General features: G+C 33.8%; 1 protein-coding gene and 1 long non-coding RNA gene across 2 annotated transcripts; both read right to left on the bottom strand.

Annotated features, from left to right (window-relative positions):
* Positions 1-5,543: 5,543 nt before the first annotated feature.
* On the bottom strand, positions 5,544-7,942 carry LOC127856272 (uncharacterized). The gene is made up of 2 exons (XR_008037933.1): positions 6,397-7,942; positions 5,544-6,234 (listed from the first exon to the last, which is right to left on the bottom strand). It is a non-coding gene; the product is annotated as an uncharacterized LOC127856272 (long non-coding RNA).
* Positions 7,943-7,995: 53 nt separating this feature from the next.
* Positions 7,996-19,576, bottom strand: LOC127856264 (uncharacterized). The gene is made up of 2 exons (XM_052392370.1): positions 19,138-19,576; positions 7,996-11,936 (listed from the first exon to the last, which is right to left on the bottom strand). Exons 1-2 carry the CDS (start codon positions 19,168-19,170, stop codon positions 9,564-9,566), a joined length of 2,406 nt encoding a protein of 801 aa, XP_052248330.1. The 5' UTR covers positions 19,171-19,576; the 3' UTR covers positions 7,996-9,563.
* Between the last annotated feature and the right edge of the window lie 697 nt (positions 19,577-20,273).

Below are 20,273 nucleotides of genomic sequence, written 5' to 3'. Positions count from 1 at the left end.
TTCAGTTTAATGTTGGAATTGAATATTCCCTAATCAACAATTTGATTCTCTTTACTGCACTTTTGTTTATGTGCATTATCCAAAGAATGTTTGAATTCCATTTTGAAATGCTTGATGAGAACTTGTGGTTTCACTTAGGTATATGCTTTTTTCATTATTGGTTTTGTTCAGTGGTGGTGGTCATATTCTTCTTATGTCATTTCGGTCAGTAGAATATGGGACTTGTATATAACAGTTTAAATGTTTGAATAGTTTATGAGATTATTTTAAATAAAACTATTTTTGAATTTCTTTCGCTATATAATCAAAAGTTAATTAAAGAGATTTCACGTTTCTTACTGTTGCAATCAATTTAATATCTTAAAATAACCTGAGATCTTTTAAGAAACTAGACAAAAAATAAGTTCTAATGGTGAACAATTCATATTCAGTCAGCCTTTGTAAGCCATTGTAACTGTGAATGTGTTCATGTGCATTATTCTAACATTTTTTTGATTTCGGTTTAGAAATGCTTTGTATGAACTTGTCTTCATTTTAAAATGCTTAATTAAAATTGATTTTGTAAATTTGTGATTACCAATGTTTTATTTTGTATGTCCTATATGATGTTTGAGTATTTCAGAGAAACAATAAAGTTTTGCCCTTACAATACATACTAAAATTGTGGCAGAATTGTTTAGTAATGAAAATACAAATTGCAGCAATTGCACTTGTTAAAGAACTTTGAATGGTTATACATGTAATAGCGGTAAAGATTGTTTTATTTAAATATTTAATTTGCATAATGACTTCACATGTTAAAAAAAAATGTTTAGCATTTTTTAATACTTGTATATTTTGAGAACTAATTTAAGTGTGACATAAATAATATTGAATCATTCACACTATTTAATATATATTTTCTGACCTGCTGACTGGTGGATTGAGTACATATTAGTATACTGGTATTGTTTTTTATTTTTGAAATTTCACTGATTGAAAATTTACACATCATTTTGTGTGTTCTGTATTTACTATGCCCCCCTTCGAAGAAGAGGGGGTATATTGCTTTGCACATGTCGGTCTGTCGGTCGGTCCGTCCACCAGGTGGTTTCCGGATGATAACTCAAGAACGCTTGGGCCTAGGATCATGAAACTTCATAGGTACATTGATCATGACTCGCAGATGACCCCTATTGATTTTGAGGTCACTAGGTCAAAGGTCAAGATCACGGTGACCTGAAATAGTAAAATGGTTTCTGTTTGATAACTCAAGAACGCTTAGGCCTAGGATCATGAAACATGATATGTAGATTGATCATAACTCGCAGATGACGCCTATTAATTTGCAGGTCACTAGGTCATAGGTCAAGGTCACAGTGACCCGAAATAGTAAAATGGTTTCCGGATGATAACTCAAGAACACTTATGCCTAGGATCATGAAACTTCGTAGGTAGATTGATAATGGCTGGCAGATGACCCCTATTGATTTTCAGGTCACTAGGTCAAAGGTCAAGGTCACGGTGACCCGAAATAGGAAAATGGTTTCCGTATGATAACTCAAGAACACTTATGCCTAGGATCATAAAACTTGATAGGTAGATTGATCATGACTCGCAGTTGACCCTTATTGATTTTCAGGTCACTATATCAAAGGTCAAGGTCACGGTGACCTGAAATAGTAAAATGGTGTCCGGATGAAAACTCAAGAACGCTAATGGCTGCGATCATGAAACTTCATAGGTACATTGATCATGACTTGCAGATGACCCCTATTGATTTTGAGGTCACTAGGTCAAAGGTCATGGTGACCCGAAATAGTAAAATAGTTTCCGGATGATAACTCAAGAACGCTTATGCCTAGGATCATGAAACTTCATAGGTGCATTGATCATGACTCGCAGATGACCCCGTTCGATTTTGAGGTCACTAGGTCAAAGGTCAAGTTCACCGTGACGCGAAATAGTAAAATGTTTTCCGGATGATAACTGAAGAACGCTTATTCCTAGGATCATGAAACTTGATAGGTAGATTGATCATGACTCGCAGATGACCCCTACTGATTCTCAGGTCACTAGGTCAAAGGTCAATTTCACGGTGACCCGAAATAGTAAAATGGTGTCCGGATGATAAATCAAGAACGCTTATGGCTAGGATCATGAATCTACATAAGTACATTGATTGATTTTCAGGTCACTAGGTCAAAGGTCAAGGTCACAGTTACAAAAAATATATTCACACAATGGCTGTCACTACAACGGAGAGCCCATATGGGGGGCATGCATGTTTTACAAACAGCCCTTGTTATGACTTGTTTTATAATTTGCTAATAATTTAAGAACTTATACATTTAAAAGTGGTTTACCTTCCTTTTTTTCAGTGAGATTTTTTCTGCGTGATTATGCATTTCTGGAAGTTTGTACCGCCGGCGTAACATTTTTAAACAATTATCTGTCATTGTGTTTATGATCCTCTGAGAGTTTGTACCGCCAGCGTAACATTTTCAAAGAATTATCTGTTGTGATTATGAACCTTTGGGAGGTTGTACCGCCAGCGTAACATTTTCAGTTAAATTTTAAGAGTTATATCATTTTGTGTGTTCTGTATTTACATTACTTGTATAATTTACTATTAAATTAAGAACTTAAACATTTAAAAGTGGTTTGTGTGATTTTTACTATTGGTACCTTAGGGAGTTTGTACCGCCGGCGTAACATTTTCAAGAATTATCTGTTGTTATTATGATCCTCTTGAGAGTTTGTACCGCCAGCGTAACATTTTTAACCAGGTTTTCCGAAGGAAAAAAACTGGTTATTAGATTGGCGAATGCGGGCGGGCTGGCTGGCTGGCTGGCTGGCGGGCTGGCTGGCGGGCTGGCGGAATAAGCTTGTCCGGGCCATAACTATGTCGTTCATTGTCAGATTTTAAAATCATTTGGCACATTTGTTCACCATCATTGGACGGTGTGTCGCGCGAAATAATTACGTCGATATCTCCAAGGTCAAGGTCACACTTTGAGTTCAAAGGTCAAAAATGGCCATAAATGAGCTTGTCCGAGCCATAACTATGTCGTTCATCGTCAGATTTTAAAATCATTTGGCACATTTGTTCACCATCATTGGACGGTGTGTCGCGCGAAATAATTACGTCGATATCTCCAAGGTCAAGGTCACACTTTGAGTTCAAAGGTCAAAAATGGCCATAAATGAGCTTGTCCTGGCCATAACTATGTCATTCATTGTGAGATTTTAAAATCATTTGGCACATTTGTTCACCATCATGGGATGGTGTGTCCCACGAAAGAATCACGTCAATATCTCCAATGTCAAGGTCGCCACGACTAAAAATAGATTTAAAAAAAAAAAAAAACTTACAAAGGGGGTTAATTTTTTTTTGTCATTTCAAAAGTTCAGTTTGAGTTTTCTCCCTTTATCAGATTTTTTTTTCACAATGAAAACCTGGTTTTGTGACAATTTTGTCCCTTGTCAAAGAATTATCTGTTGTGATTATGAACCTAAGAACTTAAACATTTAAAAGTGGTTTATCTTCCTTTTTTTCAGTGTGATTTTTTCTGTGTGATTATGCATTTTGGAAGTTTGTACCGCCGGCGTAACATTTTAAAACAATTATCTGTCATTGTGTATTTTCTGAGAGTTTGTACCACCAGCGTAACATTTTCAAAGAATTATCTGTTGTGATTATGAACCTTTGGGAGGTTGTACCGCCAGCGTAACATTTTCAGTTTAATTTTAAGGGTTATATCATTTTGTGTATTCTTTATTTACATTACTTGTATAATTTACTATTAAATTAAGAACTTAAACATTTAAAAGTGGTTTGTGTGATTTTTGCTATTGGTACCTTAGGGAGTTTGTACCGCCGGCGTAACATTTTCAAGAATTATCTGTTGTGATTATGAACCTAAGAACTTAAACATTTAAAAGTGGTTTATCTTCCTTTTTTTCAGTGTGATTTTTTCTGTGTGATTATGTATTTTGGAAGTTTGTACCGCTGGCGTAACATTTTTAAACAATTATCTGTCATTGTGTATTTTCTGAGAGTTTGTACCACCAGCGTAACATTTTCAAAGAATTATCTGTTGTGATTATGAACCTTTGGGAGGTTGTACCGCCAGCGTAACATTTTCAGTTAAATTTTAAGAGTTATATCATTTTGTGTGTTCTGTATTTACATTACTTGTATAATTTACTATTAAATTAAGAACTTAAACATTTAAAAGTGGTTTGTGTGACTTTTACTATTGGAACCTTAGGGAGTTTGTACCGCAGGCGTAACATTTTGATTATGATCCTCTGAGAGTTTGTACCGCTAGCGTAACGTTTTCAAAGAATTATCTGTTGTGATTATGAACCTAAGAACTTAAACATTTAAAAGTGGTTTATCTTCCTTTTTTTCAGTGTGATTTTTTCTGTGTGATTATGCATTTTGGAAGTTTGTACCGCTGGCGTAACATTTTAAAACAATTATCTGTCATTGTGTATTTTCTGAGAGTTTGTACCACCAGCGTAACATTTTCAAAGAATTATCTGTTGTGATTATGAACCTTTGGGAGGTTGTACCGCCAGCGTAACATTTTCAGTTAAATTTTAAGAGTTATATCATTTTGTGTGTTCTGTATTTACATTACTTGTATAATTTACTATTAAATTAAGAACTTAAACATTTAAAAGTGGTTTGTGTGATTTTTACTATTGGAACCTTAGGGAGTTTGTACCGCAGGCGTAACATTTTGATTATGATCCTCTGAGAGTTTGTACCGCTAGCGTAACGTTTTCAAAGAATTATCTGTTGTGATTATGAACCTAAGAACTTAAACATTTAAAAGTGGTTTATCTTCCTTTTTTTCAGTGTGATTTTTACTGTGTGATTATACCTTGCTGGAAGTTGGTACTGCCGGCGTAACATTTTCAAACATTTATTTGTCTATGTGATTATGAACCTTAGGGAGTTTGTACTGCCGGCGTAACATTTTCAAAGAATATTAAGTTTTTATTTTGAACCTTTGGGAGGTTGTACCGCCAGCATAACATTTAAGTTTCAGTTCAATTTTCCTGTCTGAATGTAAGATGGGTTGTACTGCCAGCGTAAATTTTTTTGTACTTTCTTCAAAAAAGTGAGAAAAATGTGTTTTTTTTTTAAAGAAATTTCCTTTAAAATGACCATTTTAAAAGGGATTCTGTGGAAAATCCCTTTTTAAAATATAATCAATTAGTTATGCCAAAACTGGTTTCATGAAAGACCGATATATAGGTGAAAATGCAAGATTAATATTTGATGTAATTGACTATCTTGAAATTAACAAGAAACCTGGACTGTTTATCTTTGCAGACGTAGACAAATTCAGCCTTATAAAAATAGAGGTCTAAAAGAGACATCCATTGTGTGTTTTTGAACGCCATTAAAGCGGGCTGGGTTAAACGATTCCTAGATAAGACAATCATGGCAAATGCAAACTCCTGCTACAATAAAAACTTACAAAATTTGGAACCAGTCTTATATTTGAATGTTACTTGGATGAAACTATGATAACAAAAAACGTAAGTAAAGAAGAAGAAGATTTTATTTCAGAATCAGTAGGCCATAGGCCCATGTGAACATACAGATATGTACATAAACAGTAATAGCAAGTCACGTGACACAATGAAAATAAAAAAATGTTGTGTTGTGTTGAAATAAATCAAGTACCAATACATTTTAAGGAATTAGTTGTGCTTAATAATTAAATATAACAAAGATCCCGATTAATAATAATACGAGCAGAGGCAAAAAGGGGGGATATCGGACAAAACGCAAATATGCGGAAAAGGTGTATATAATTTTGTATTTTTGTCTTGTTGGTTCTATATCTCTGTTCGTTTAGTAAAGAACATTTATTAATGAAAGCTCTGCTTGTCGCAAAGCAAAACATAAACAAGGGACAAAATTGTCACAAAACCAGGTTTTCATTGTGAAAAAAAAATCTGATAAAGGGAGAAAACTCAAACTGAACTTTTGAAATGACCAAAAAAAATTAACCCCCTTTGTAAGTTTTTTTTTTTTTTAAATCTATTTTTAGTCGTGGCGACCTTGACATTGGAGATATTGACGTGATTCTTTCGTGGGACACACCGTCCCATGATGGTGAACAAATGTGCCAAATGATTTTAAAATCTCACAATGAATGACATAGTTATGGCCAGGACAAGCTCATTTATGGCCATTTTTGACCTTTGAACTCAAAGTGTGACCTTGACCTTTGAGATATCGACGTAATTATTTCGCGCGACACACCGTCCAATGATGGTGAACAAATGTGCCAAATGATTTTAAAATCTGACGATGAACGACATAGTTATGGCTCGGACAAGCTCATTTATGGCCATTTTTGACCTTTGAACTCAAAGTGTGACCTTGACCTTGGAGATATCGACGTAATTATTTCGCGCGACACACCGTCCAATGATGGTGAACAAATGTGCCAAATGATTTTAAAATCTGACAATGAACGACATAGTTATGGCCCGGACAAGCTTATTCCGCCAGCCCGCCAGCCAGCCAGCCAGCCCGCCAGCCAGCCAGCCCGCCCGCATTCGCCAATCTAATAACCAGTTTTTTCCTTCGGAAAACCTGGTTAAAAACCTATTAGTTCACAAAGAAGTATTCCTATAGTTATTATGTTATACGGAACAACAAAAATATAAACATCAATAATAAATATGTTTTTCTAGTGAACTTGTACAACAAACGTATAAAAAATATAGGACAGTTGAACAATTATCAAAGAAATGCATATTATATGTTTAGTGAAATGCAATTCTTATATAAAATACAACCACTTATTTTTTTAAATTATTATTCACTTTTATCCGCGACTCCACACGAATTAAAAATAATATTGCATACGCATTTATATATTAATAGTTCCCGAAAAAACAATTGTGATGTAATAGAGAATATCAAACAAAGAAACAAAAGACTTTATAGTATACAACAAGAATCACAAAATAAAAATGACAACAGTACTGAAATGAAATAGAAAAAAAAACATTGAATCTAAACGAAATTACCGACTGAGAATAATAATTATATACAATTCCATTTAAGTGAACAGTTCGTACACATAAATTTTAAACAAAATGCGGAATGAAAGAGTGTAGTTTTTGCGAGTTTTGCCAATCAAATATTGAAACAATTGACCACTTATTTTCGGAATGCGCTTACTTTCAAGAATTATAGACGAACCTGCAAAACTTTCTTAAAGATGTGAGTATTGAAATAAAATCCAACAAATAAATAACCTTTTATTGGTATTATCGACAAAAATGTTTACAGCGATGTTTTGAATTTTGTATAAATTTAAATATAAACATTCATATTTTACATGAAATGCATCTCAAACGTCAACTCTGTTTTTAATTATCTTAACCTATTTATACCTGGTAGACTCTCCCATCCTTCTAAATGGGATCAATTTATTTCCAAAATTAGGGATGTCTAGTATATTTATTTCTATATTTAGAATATTTCTTACAGAAATTCCTTTAAACAGCGTAGATCCAGATGAGACGCCGCATCATGCTGTTTACAAAGGCCTTTTTTTCTAGACGCTAGACATAAATGGGTTTTACAATAAAAATACAGACGGAAGCAGAAATTGCCCTTATTAAAAACAAGCATGATAAACATTTTCAAAAATTGATCCACATCATTAGATATGTTTCAACCAATATTATTTAGATAACCTCTTTAAATACATATGTGCAATTGCTCTCGACACTAGTATTTTTATGTTTAAAACGTCTACAAAAGGTAAAACCAAATAAAGAATTAAGAGCGCTTGTATTATGCTTGAAAATATTATGTTACTTTTTCATAGGCCGTTTGAACACAATAATGTGTATTGTGAACCTGCGCGCAGATGCTTGCATGCATGTGTGAGGTGTTTGTGTGTGTGTGTGGGGGGGGGGGGGGGGGGTTGTGTAACTGTGACAACATATATTGTATATATACTTATATGATTGACTGCACTGTATAATATTACAAACAAATTATGTTCAACAAATCACAATAATTCTGAATTATTTGGGATTTTTATGTTATATTACCCATGCGTTTATGTATGCAAATATTAGTTCTGCCAAGGTAAATGTCAAACATGGAAAATAAATAAGAAAAAAAGGAAAAAAACAACAACATTTCGTTAGAACAGTTTAACTATGTGTCATCTTAGCCAAATCAAATTTATGTTAAAAAACATATACCATGCTACAATTGAGTAGGTAAAAAGATTACATTTACCATTTTATAAATATATACAATCAAACTACAGTTCACAATTTTAAAACTGCATAAAAATACTACAAACACGTTTATTTAATAATCCGTTGTATATACTAATACATATACTATATAAATCATAAATCCTTAGATGGACCATATAGATTATTGTCAAATGAATTTATGCAAGTACACGTCTGTATAATCAATAAGTTGACACGCATATTGTATTTAAACTTTTGTATCAATTAATATAAACTAAATCAAACCGTCAATTATAACACCATTAAACTATTAGTTTAGTCTGTGAGTTTTCATACCTAAATAAGGATATATAGACTATTGTTTTAAAGTCTATACTTTTTATAGAACCTGTAGAAATATTAGTTTTAAGTAAAATATGTATTTTTTATCAGTTTATTTTATTTCTGTACGAAGCATCTATCCCCAAAGATGAAGGTTGTTTAAAAACGGAACAAGTATGGACCGAACTAATCTGAATGCGTCCACACATTTATATCTACATGTGTGGACACATTTTGGTTACAAAACATCTACCGTAAAAACACTTTGTTTATAAAAAAGGGTATGATTTAATCATAACATTATGCAACAATACGGAAATTATAAATACAAATTAAAATTGTAGTTATCTTAATTGATGCGCATGGTTAAGAGTTGTTAAATACCCAATTGCTATTTCAACGTATGATCTGCTGGAGTTTAAGGTTGTTCAGCAACAACCCGTTACAAATGTTGATTTAAATTTTATTTCTATGAAGTCCGGGGGTGAACAAATTGTACACAAGACATAACGATATTAAATATTGTATTTGAAGATGTTGCTTCTGCCCATCACTTCCTATAAGAGCTGTTTAAAAAGAGAACGTGTGTGCAAAAAAGTGCAAGTAAAAACGCAAAAGTAATATATATATATATAGTTTTCATTGAGTCCAAGTGTGAAACAATTGAACATGTTGTCAAGTTGATGTCCTTGTCCAATACTTTCTATACAAGCTGTTATAATAATGCTAGATTGAAAATGAGAACAAATATCTAAAAATAATGTTTGCACAAACGATATATTGAGTGCTTTCTTATAATAGTAAATCATACAAGTGTGCTTGAAGTTCGATTGCTCCTATATATATTAAATCCAAAAATATTAAATATTTTACAAATATAAATAAATATTATTTAAATTTGAAATTATGTTTCAAGTACGTCCTATTCAACGTTTCCAGCAGTTCGTGAGCCGAGTGTCATTGCATATAAATTAAAACCCGTTGCAACTACCGGGGTATATCTATTGATCTGGTGAATAGCACGAAAGTCTCCCAATGTGCCAGTCGGCCGGATTGTGTTTTGGCTTGCTATCTCGGGATAGCTTGTATTTACTGCCTGCTTTGTTCAGATCCCCTTCCATCTCCCAGCAGTGGCCGAGCAGGTTCAATGCAGTCGCCATATGGGATACCTCGTGGTTACGACCATGATCAAAGTGGAGATCCAAGATGCGATCATCAATATGCGTTGAAATGTAGTCTTCGAATTTCGTCAAGACAACGATCTGTTTTTCCCGAATGCCGAGACCTCCGTACGTGAGGTATTGCAGGTAATACATGAACACGCGAGCATCTAATCTAGCCTCACCATTCAATTCTATTTTTGTACTTATTGTTTCTCGGTAATCAGGTGCAAATCTTGTTTTGGTCATTTCATACAAAAGCACAGGGGGAACGCACGGTGCCTCATTAGAAAGAAATATTATGCATAATGCAATTTTGCTTTCAATGTTAGGATTAGGTTTATTTTCAAACATCTTTCGGTGGTTTATGTACCGATTGTAATAACTGAAACACCGACATAAGGTCTTCATAGTGTACCGGGAAAACTGACGTTCTGCATATTCAAGAATAAATTTTGCCGACTGCAAGTTTCCAGAGCAGTACATCACAGATGCTAATTTCAGTCGACTTGAGAATCCATTCGTCTCAAGGGCCTTTTCGAAGGTTTCAATGGCATGTTTGTTAATTGAACAATCCTTTATTTCCGAAGCAAGATTGCCATAGCTAAGCATTTCTGATAAATTATTGATTTGATTTGCGACATCACCAACTTGTACCGATTCCTTGAAACTGTCCATGACATCTTGGTTAATCGAGACGCCGCTTTGAATTGCTGGGGCCGCTTGAATAGAGCCTCGAAAAGACAAAGCAGTTGTCAATATTTCCCTAGCTGCTTGTATTTCAAATGCATTCGCGTTGTGATAATTTATTATTTCTTTACATTTGTCAATTAGTGTGTTAAGCTGATCCCCAACAAACTCGATTGGTTTACTGATGAAGCCATGGAAGCAAAGCATAATAATATGGAACCACTGTATCCTTTCAAATGCGAGTTTACTGCAAATACATACATGAGCAATAAAACGTTGGTCAGAGGACAATCGTGTTGCGTTGCCAAGTTGACTTTTTGGGAACCCATGTGAGTATGTATCTATGAGTACCGTCACCTTGTTGAGTACGTGTATCGCGTGACGTTGGTCAGAAGACAATGGTGTTGCGTCGTCAAGTTTACTTTTTACGAACCCGCGTAAGTTGTAATCTATGAGCTCCGTCACCTTGTTGAGCATCGCGTGACGTTGTGTACTATTTAGTTTACCGTCAAACAGATTAACGCGGTCAATGATATAATGAGGGCATACACCATCTTTAAGAAATGTTTGGAGCGTTTGAAGACAAAGTTTTAGTAACATTGCCAAGTTGCTTTCTTGGAGAGGGAGATCTTGCGTTCTTTCTAGTGTATAAAACAACACTGTTTTGCAGTGAAAACTCGTAAGTTCGCCTCCCTCGCCTCCCTGTTGTTTCATTTCCCTCGTAATTGCGCGCTTGAGTTCTTTCAGCAATATATAACATTTCAGCTGGGTTATAGTTAAACTAAACATGAGTTTTCTTTCAATAAGATTTGGCGATAATCTCCACTCTGTGTTTCTTATGTGCGAGCTTGGATTTCCTACCGGTACAAGGAACCACGCGCAATGTTTCGCTTCCTCAAACAATTTAAGAGGCGGCCAATTACCCTGTCTGGGCCTGTCTAGCCACATCTGCAGTTCAGGAATGTCACCTGATGTGCACAGTGCTTGCACAATGTCTATATCGTCGCTAAAACTAGCAGAAGGTCCAGCGGTATAGGTAGATTTATCGTCCCTAAAAGACTGTAATAACATTTCGAAATGTTTCCTAAAAAACTCAGAGCTTAATAACACGGGTCCATAACTTAAGAGCATGCCATTGCCAAATGTTTGTGATTTCACTGGTTTGGGCTTATCGCTCCTGTAAACCTGCAGATTAAAGTGTTGTGGATAATCCTTAATACAAAGCATCAAACAATTCAGCATTCCTTTTTTCCATGTTTTCGAATCCCCTCGCATGATATTAATACATGGTATACGACGTAAAATGTCTACGTCAGACATTAGTCTATGCGTTGTCGCTCCCTCTGACTGGCTGCCAAAACAGAAATGCTCGATTGATTGATTGTTAAGTTTACTAATCGTTGTTAAACCTGTCTCCATCATAAGGAATGCAATGCGCCTGGCCATCACGATTTCCTCTGTTATTCCTTCATCCTCTAATATTGTGGAGAGTTGTTTAGACAAGTCCGGGTCAATGTTGTCCATCTAAAACGAGACATGACATATGTAAGTAAATTTGGTTACGACAGTTGTATTTTAAATAACATTTTGGTATCAACGCATAGCGTGTGCGCATTGTGAATAAGTATTCTTAATATATTTAAAGTAACTGTTTGATATGTGTTATCATTAGATTACATCAAAGTATTTTAGTTTATCAATATTGTTTTTCACATTTGATTTTTATCTAAAAAAAGAGCCCATGCTAAAGTAATGCACAACGCCGTTATAGCAGAATTAAAGACTTACTTACGATGATATCAATTTTAAATGCACAACACATTCTTTCATGACCACTCGATTATACCGTTGTGTATAACTGCACATTTTCCAAATGCATATCCATTTTACAAACAGTAAACAACCATTACTTGTATACGGGTAAACATGAAAACAACTAAAATGTGCCTGCACACGGTACCATGTAAGGGGGTATACTTGACATTAACGATGATTAACGCGGTCTGAAATATTAGTGACATTAGTTTAAAATGCTTATTCACAAAAGGACGTTGAGATATGTACATCAAATATAAAAAGTATGCCTTTTGTTTTTATATTGACCACGGACTCTAGATTACACGGATATGAAACGGGACCGTTACGCCAAATATCTTGTTGTGTCTAAGTCACGTGACCGTGTCGTATCTGTCGATCTTTTATCGAAGCGCCGATGTTATACATTTGATGTACCCACTCACGTATTTTGTTAAATTATAGTTTCATTTCTAGGCCGATTTTGACAAATTATATATCATTAGAAAGCTTACGTAATGTTGTTTTCAGATATAGAAATATATATTAAGTTTTTCTTCTGATTTTGGCAGCTCGGCGAGTTATAACTTTAACTTTTGCAAATATACCGTTTTGGAGTTTTAGAATCTAGATTTACGGTTGACATGTTCGTACTTTATACCGATTTGTAGCGTTTATATTTGGAGTTCAGTTTTAAAAATAACATCTTGCTTAGGAGAATAGAATTCTGTATATGATAGAAAAAAAATTGGTTTAAAAATGAAAGCAAGTAAGGAATGAAGGCGGAAATAAGTAGCGCGCGGTCCTAACGAACCGAACTGATGGCGATTATGCTTTTGTTTAGATACCGGCCATTGAATTTCCTTTGCCACGATTATTATATTTTTTATGGAATATATTGAAATATTTTGTTCTAGAGACATATCCATAAAGCTAAGTATTAATGAAGCTTTATAAATTTACGATTTCAGCTCTTGATTATAACACAGAAAGGGTGTTAATTTTATGATGAAACAGCGTATACAAATGTATAGCGGACCCTCTTGATATTTTTCGGCTTTGCATACTTCAAATATGATGGGTGTCAAAACATTCATCGTTTGTTGTTTATTATCAAAATGGTAATTATGTAAAATTATATGAAAGGTTATTAACCATAAATTATCAATTAATTAAAATTATTTAAAGATTCTTGAAAATCACGGTCAACTCTCTATGCATGTATATTGAAATATCTTTATAAGTTAACAGAGTTATAAATATATAGAATTCTAAATTAAAACTCTGTATTATTTGTATTTTTCGGAAAGATATTTTAACCCCGTTGTGGTCAAATGAGAATGCTGTTTTTAATTATGTTGTTCCGTACACTACCATACACTCTTTATAGGACTACGAAATGACGGAGTTTTTTTACCGGTACCCGCTAAATACGTTAAATGTTAAGTATTAGATTTTTTAAATGTTTAAAATGTACATGTATAGGTATTAAGCACTTATAATTATTGTGATTTAGCTGGCTGACATCTATACAGTATTTAGTTTATGGCAATCTGTATGGGCAGATGACTATAAATGTTTTCAATACGCTACATATCTTATAAACGCAAAATTGAGTATTTGGCGTTACATTACTCCAAGAAATGACCACTAATACCACGAGAAGACATGGAGGTATCATACAAAGTGTAATCTGACCAGACATTGCCACCTGTGGTTAGGGACCAATATACAAGTATAGGTCCCTGCTGTGGCGTATGACACCATAGTGTTATTTAGTATTGGTCGGCACAGTTTCTGATCATAACGAGATAATTGGTTTGTGCTGAACACAGGGGCAATAAAACCACAGATCTATCAATAAACAAGATTATTGAGATATCTTTTATTTGAACACCGCGATAAAAATGCTCAAACCATGGACTCTAGATTACACGGATAAGAAACATGGCAACATTCTCAGAATCATCACTGCTATATGTGTAATCACCTAACAATTCGTCTAAAAATAATTTATATATTTGAGTTGAAGACGATGTACTGTTGTTTAAGTCTGAATAAACTATCTGTCTGCCTGTCTAAATCCAAGCCGTCATCGTCCCGGTGAAAAAAAATCTGATTTTCAATAGTTGGACATGATGCCCTGATGTCAAAATACGAAATGACCCGCGTAACACGGACCGTGATTTTCAAGAATCTTTAATAAATTGATAATTTAAGGTAAATAACATTTCAAATAATTATAGATAATTACCTTGTTGATAATAAACAGCAAACGATGAATGTTTTTGACACCCATTTTATTTCAAGTATGCATGCAAAGCCGAATAATATCGAGAGGGTCCGCTATATACGCTGTTTCATCATAAATTTTACACCCTTTCTGTGTTATAAACAAGAGCTGAAATCGTTAATTTATTAAGATTCATTTATAATAAGCTTTATTGATATGTTTCGTGAACAAAATACTACAATATATTCCATAAAAAATATAACAAGATGGCAAAAGAAATTCAATGGCCGGTTTCTAAACAAAAGCATAATCGCCAAGACCGTAGCATCAGTTCAGTGCGTTAGGAACGCGCGCTACATTTTCCCGCCTTCATTCCTTAATTACTTTCGTTTTTAAACAAAATTTTTTTCTATCGTATACAGAATTCTATTCTCCTAAGCAAGATGTAATTTTTAAAACTGAACTCCAAATATAAACGCTACAAATTGGTATTAAGTACGAACATGTCAACCGTAAATCTAGATTCTATAACTCCAAAACGGTATGATATTTGCAAAAGTTAAAGTTATAACTCGCCGGGCTGTCGAAATCAGAAGAAAAACTTAATATATATTGATATATCTGTTTACTACGTAACGTAAGCTTTCTAATGATATATAATTTGTCAAAATCGGCCTAGAAATGAAACTATAATTTAACAAAAGACGTGAGTGGGTACATCAAAATGTATAACCTCGGCGCTTCGCTGTACGCTAATCGTAAAAGATCGATAGCCACAACACGTTAAAACGCGCGGTGGTAAAACATAAAATGTGTATTTCTTGTGTTTAACTCGCTATAAATCCATTAATAACAACGGGAATATACTAAAAGTTATATTTTTTTGAAAGAGGAATTAATAAGCAACAAGATAACGTATAAACCAATAAAATCGGATGAATAGTTTTTGCATAAGATTGAATTTACTACAGTAAGGGTCAAATACTCGATTCATCTCCTGTCAATATACACTCCGTGTATTGACACAATACAAGAGCTGTTTCAGAAATACCATTCACATTTAAGCGCAAAGTCGGTATATTTCAATTATGCCTTATCTCTGAAGCAATAATACTTACGACCAATTAAGATAACTTGTAACAACACCCCAAATCATCGCAGTTATCACCATTACATGCCACTTTGCGACAGTCAGCATGCTTCATTAATTTCAGCTGTATTGCTTACGTCACTGACATCGATTGCATAACGACTGCCGAAAAGCGGCTGGTTAACAGAGCGTCTTATGTCATTTTAAGGAAATATTAAGCAGAAAAAAATGTGGATTTTTTAAAAATCGCCATTTTCGGAAATGTGTCGCAAGAATTTTTTATTTTGTCGTGATTGGCGCAAATGGCGATCGACAGCGGGAACCATGTGATGAGATATGTAAATCAAATATAAAAAGTATGCCTTTCGTTTTATTGACACAATACAAGAGCTGACCCAGAAAAAAACAGATATTGTATTATCGATATAACATGTTAATAAAAGTATCATTGTAAATGTGAGAAGGTTCACAGCAGAGTGATGTCAACAAGCTATGCTTGTTTCATGGCGGTCCCAAATAAGGCGCATTATAAACATATTATAAAGATAGGCCTCAATAATAATATCTCATAAAGAGCACACTTGGGCAATAAAAGCGCTCTCAAATTCATTGCATTTTTCCAGTGAACGAGACATATCAGGTTCTCTTTTGTTTGCTACAAAAGGGGCTTAGATCCGGTTGTATTGCACAAGCAGACACTCGTTGTTTCAGAGTTTGGAAAAAAAATATGCAAAATATAAATAAAAACCTTTACTATATGAAAACTGTCGATGTATGGTGTTTTTATTCTCTGATTTGTACAAACTAAAATTGTATTGCATAAATTGGAAAGTCGGAAAGAGGATTTGCATAAAGGGCTCATATGTATTTAAGGTTCCTTTTATAATCCTTCGATATCCTTCGATGAGCTTTCAATTGTTTTAATTGCAATACTGTTAGTTCGTGTTGAACTTTTTCTTTTAAATAGTTATTTTAATCCGATTTCCATAAAACACACGAATATCTTATTCGCAAACTACTTAATGCTTTATGAAAACTGTTAACTCCTTGAAATTACTAAGCATTTTCCAGATTTTTCGTCAAGTGTCAAGACTGTGAACAGGAAAAGATTAATCTGATAGGTATTAGCTATCTTAGTTAATGTTGAGTGCGAGGTGCAAATGACAGTTATGGCATTGGTTCATATTTCATTAACAACGACATCAAAGCACAATGCTCTATATAGATCATGTACATTTTTCCATTGTTTATCAGTCTATCAATAACCATTTTTTGTAAAAGGCTTACATACAGGCGATAAAGTGATGTTAATTCATAAATAAATAATTGACGGAATCTGGAAATAATTTGATCCGGAAAAATGTTTAAAAATGGAAGCCTTTGTTCTAAATTCATAAATCATAGTTTTGTTCCATGAATACAGAGTATTGTGTTGTTCGATCATTATGCTGTGGATTTTGATGAAAGAAATTCAAGAGAACAAGCTATTATAATACAAATTTAGTTCTATACTGTACAAAAGAATAGACATCAATTCAAACCGCAGAATCATAAATTATTACATGTAACTGCATCATGATTCAAAAGTTAAACAATATATAGATGGCTAACATGTAAATATGTAAATATATAAGGCTTGCTCTTGGAAAACGAGACTTCATGCATGTGCGTAAATTGTTGTACAAGATAATACGGTGCTGTCCGCACAAATCAAGGAGAATCTTTAATTGTGTGTTTTTGTCGCTTAAAATGAGTCTCTTTTGATATGAAAAATCGAGTTTAGGCGGAAAGTTTTTATCCTCATAAGCCTGTACGCACTGCACAGACTTATCTTGGGAAACACTATGTACATGCAAAATTTATTTATAAAATGCTTGATTAAGTCCTCTCAAATAAAATGTTTTTAAGAAACACCAGGTTATTTTTAATTTGGGCCTTTTTGAAAAAATTTGGTCAGGTTTGGGGGGGGGGGGCAAATGTTACTTTTTGCAATATAAAATCAGTGTGTAAGATGATGTGATTTTGGACACAAAAATGACTGCCACAATGGTTGTATCCTTTTAACAAAGTAAACGCACACTTTTTAAAGTATAAATAGTCTATATTATAGTTATGAATCTTAGATAAACGGTATTATTATCTTAAATGCTTCAATATTCAGGACAAAAAAATATTAAAAAGGAGATTCATTAAATTTGAAAGAGGAGGAATATCAATAATATTCTTGGCGTTTACAAATGTCATGCTAGATGCCTTTTTAATCTTCAAACAATAAGATATACGGAAAACAAATTTTGGGAGTCGTCTTTTGGATGGACGAGTCGTCAAATATAGTAGGGGCGAGTTTACCATATTTTTAGGCAAGTTGGTATTGGGGTTGCCTGGCACCCGCTCCATGCATACGATGCCATGACTGACACAAATTGTGTCACTATTTAAAAAAAATCTTTGCGTAATAAAGTTGATTTATAAATATCTGTGCAAGACAAACTTATATAAATACATAAGTTATATGTTTCGGCTTTCAATTAATAAACTACAAGTATCAGGCTTATGCTTTTAAGTGATTTATATACTTAATTGTGATAAAACACTAATGAACATGTAAGTATATGCATAGGACGTTGATGTGCCTGTCAACAAATCAACAAATCTAGCGGTCATTTATAAGAAAAGTAAAAATATTATGTGTGTTTTGTTTTTGTTTAAATGATCTCAGTTCTCCTTAGTTCGTGATTAATCATATTTATTTTCGCGAGTACTCACGTTTATTTTTCAGTCGACTCGGTCTCAGCCGAAACGGCACTTTCATATACTTTCTGATCTCTGTTTTTAAATGGGAGAGTGAGTATTAAAGGGGACGTTTAACGTTTTGGTAAATTGACAAAATTAAAAAATGTTGTTTCAGATTCGCAAATTTTCATTTTAGTTATGATATTTTTGAGGAAATAGTAATACTGACCATTAACCATGCTCTTAAATATCCATTATATGCATATTTTGACGAATTGAAAACCTAAAAATTATAAAGCGTTGTGCGACGCGAAACGAATAATTTGGAAAGTTCTGTTGTTGTTCTTATATTTTGGGAAACTACGAGGATTGCTTTTATAGGTAAAAAATACATCCGCTCTAAGCATGAGCATGGATGGTCGAGTGGTCTAGGCAGGAGACCTTTTAATCCAGGACTTCAGGGGTCAGTGGTTCGAGCCCTGTTGAGGATTACTTTTTTCCCTTGTTTATATTGTATTCCTGTTTTTTTTACTGGTATTTTTAGGTCAAATGTTTAAATTTATTAATATAAAGCATTTAATAACAAGCTTCAATACATGTCAAAATATGTTAAACGGCCCCTTTAACGCTTTGTGTGCTGTATAATCACGCGAAAACTAAACTTAACACTTAAGTCAACTCGGCGTCTTTTCTTTGTCTCTAGTCTAGACTACAAACGACAGAATGAGTATTGACGCTTTGTTTGCTGTATGAACATATTAACATATATTAGAGTAACGAAAACGAATACGTGTATTGTTTATTTTATATTTTAACCTGCTTTTAAAGAGCTGCGAACATTTTTAATTAACAATATAGAAATATGCGTTACTTACTTCTTCCACGTTCGATGTGCCATGTTTCGCCATATTGTTTTCAATTCTTTTGTTAAGCTTAGCACTATTTTATTTAGACGGGAAAACACCTCGCCGGTGAGGCGAGTGACAGTACGAGACGGTTATAAAACATGTTTGTAGTACACAATGTATAAGGCTCCAATGCATTTTACTATTAAACAATTGAGTATCCCGGTACAATAAAGTTTATATACTTTTTACTGATACATTTTAGAACTTATATCTCACGCACATGTTTAGATGTAGTAATGTATTTCGACAATATATTCGTTCATCAACAAACGCATGGCCGCATTAAATACAATATGATGAAGCATATGTTCAACGGTCAACGATTTATCTTATCTCTTAACTCGAGAAGACCGAAAGATAAGCGTATTCCGGATATAACAATCAAGTTTGAAGTTTGCTTAGTTTGCTTTTTGACAAAACACTAGATGAATGGCTACATGCAAGCCACGAAATAAAGGAATGTGACGCTATCAGCCACACTCTTACACTGCGGTTCATTGCAGTGAGGAACGAACGACAACTCTGCTAGCAGAATGGCTATCAGCCTGATAAGTGTTTATATACTTTACAAAACACTTGTTCGTCAAAAGTTCGGAAAAACTCTTTGCGATATTTAAACCTGATCGCTGTACGTTACAGTGTAAATAAAAGCGCTGCAATAAATAGGATAAATAGATATATGCACACGAAGCATTTAGATGGCACGTGACTATATCAGCTTGATTAGTTCTTAAGCACTCTTAAACAAAGGATAAGTTAATAGCCTCGGACAAATCTTATTTGGGTTTATTTTAACACTGTTAAATGGGCACTGTACATTAAAGGGACCGTCAACCGATTTTTTTTACAATTATTAGTTTATATTGATTAAAATATCACGACTGGTATATTACATTACTCGAAAAAAGGTGTTAAGTTTCCATATTTTCAGTATATTCGGTATTTAATTTTACTGGGTACAGGTATCAGGTAACTACCAGTTACTATAAATAACGCAAGCAGATTGATATCATCGTCACGTGGTAAACCCAGGAATGCAAATGTGCATGCGTAGTGAATTGTATATATTTTATATATAAAATCATCAATCTTCTTGCGTTATT

Source organism: Dreissena polymorpha, chromosome 13 (assembly GCF_020536995.1).
Source record: "Dreissena polymorpha isolate Duluth1 chromosome 13, UMN_Dpol_1.0, whole genome shotgun sequence".
Taxonomy (NCBI): Eukaryota; Metazoa; Mollusca; class Bivalvia; order Myida; family Dreissenidae; genus Dreissena; species Dreissena polymorpha.
This window is presented reverse-complemented; position numbering and strand designations above follow the sequence as displayed.

Bases quoted from the DNA above. Each gene is read 5' to 3' on its own strand.
- LOC127856264 (XM_052392370.1), bottom strand. From the start codon at position 19,170: ATGGCGAAACATGGCACATCGAACGTGGAAGAA. The intron at 11,937-19,137 runs GTAAGTAACGCA...GTCTCGTTTTAG, and splicing joins GCACATCGAACGTGGAAGAA to ATGGACAACATTGACCCGGA.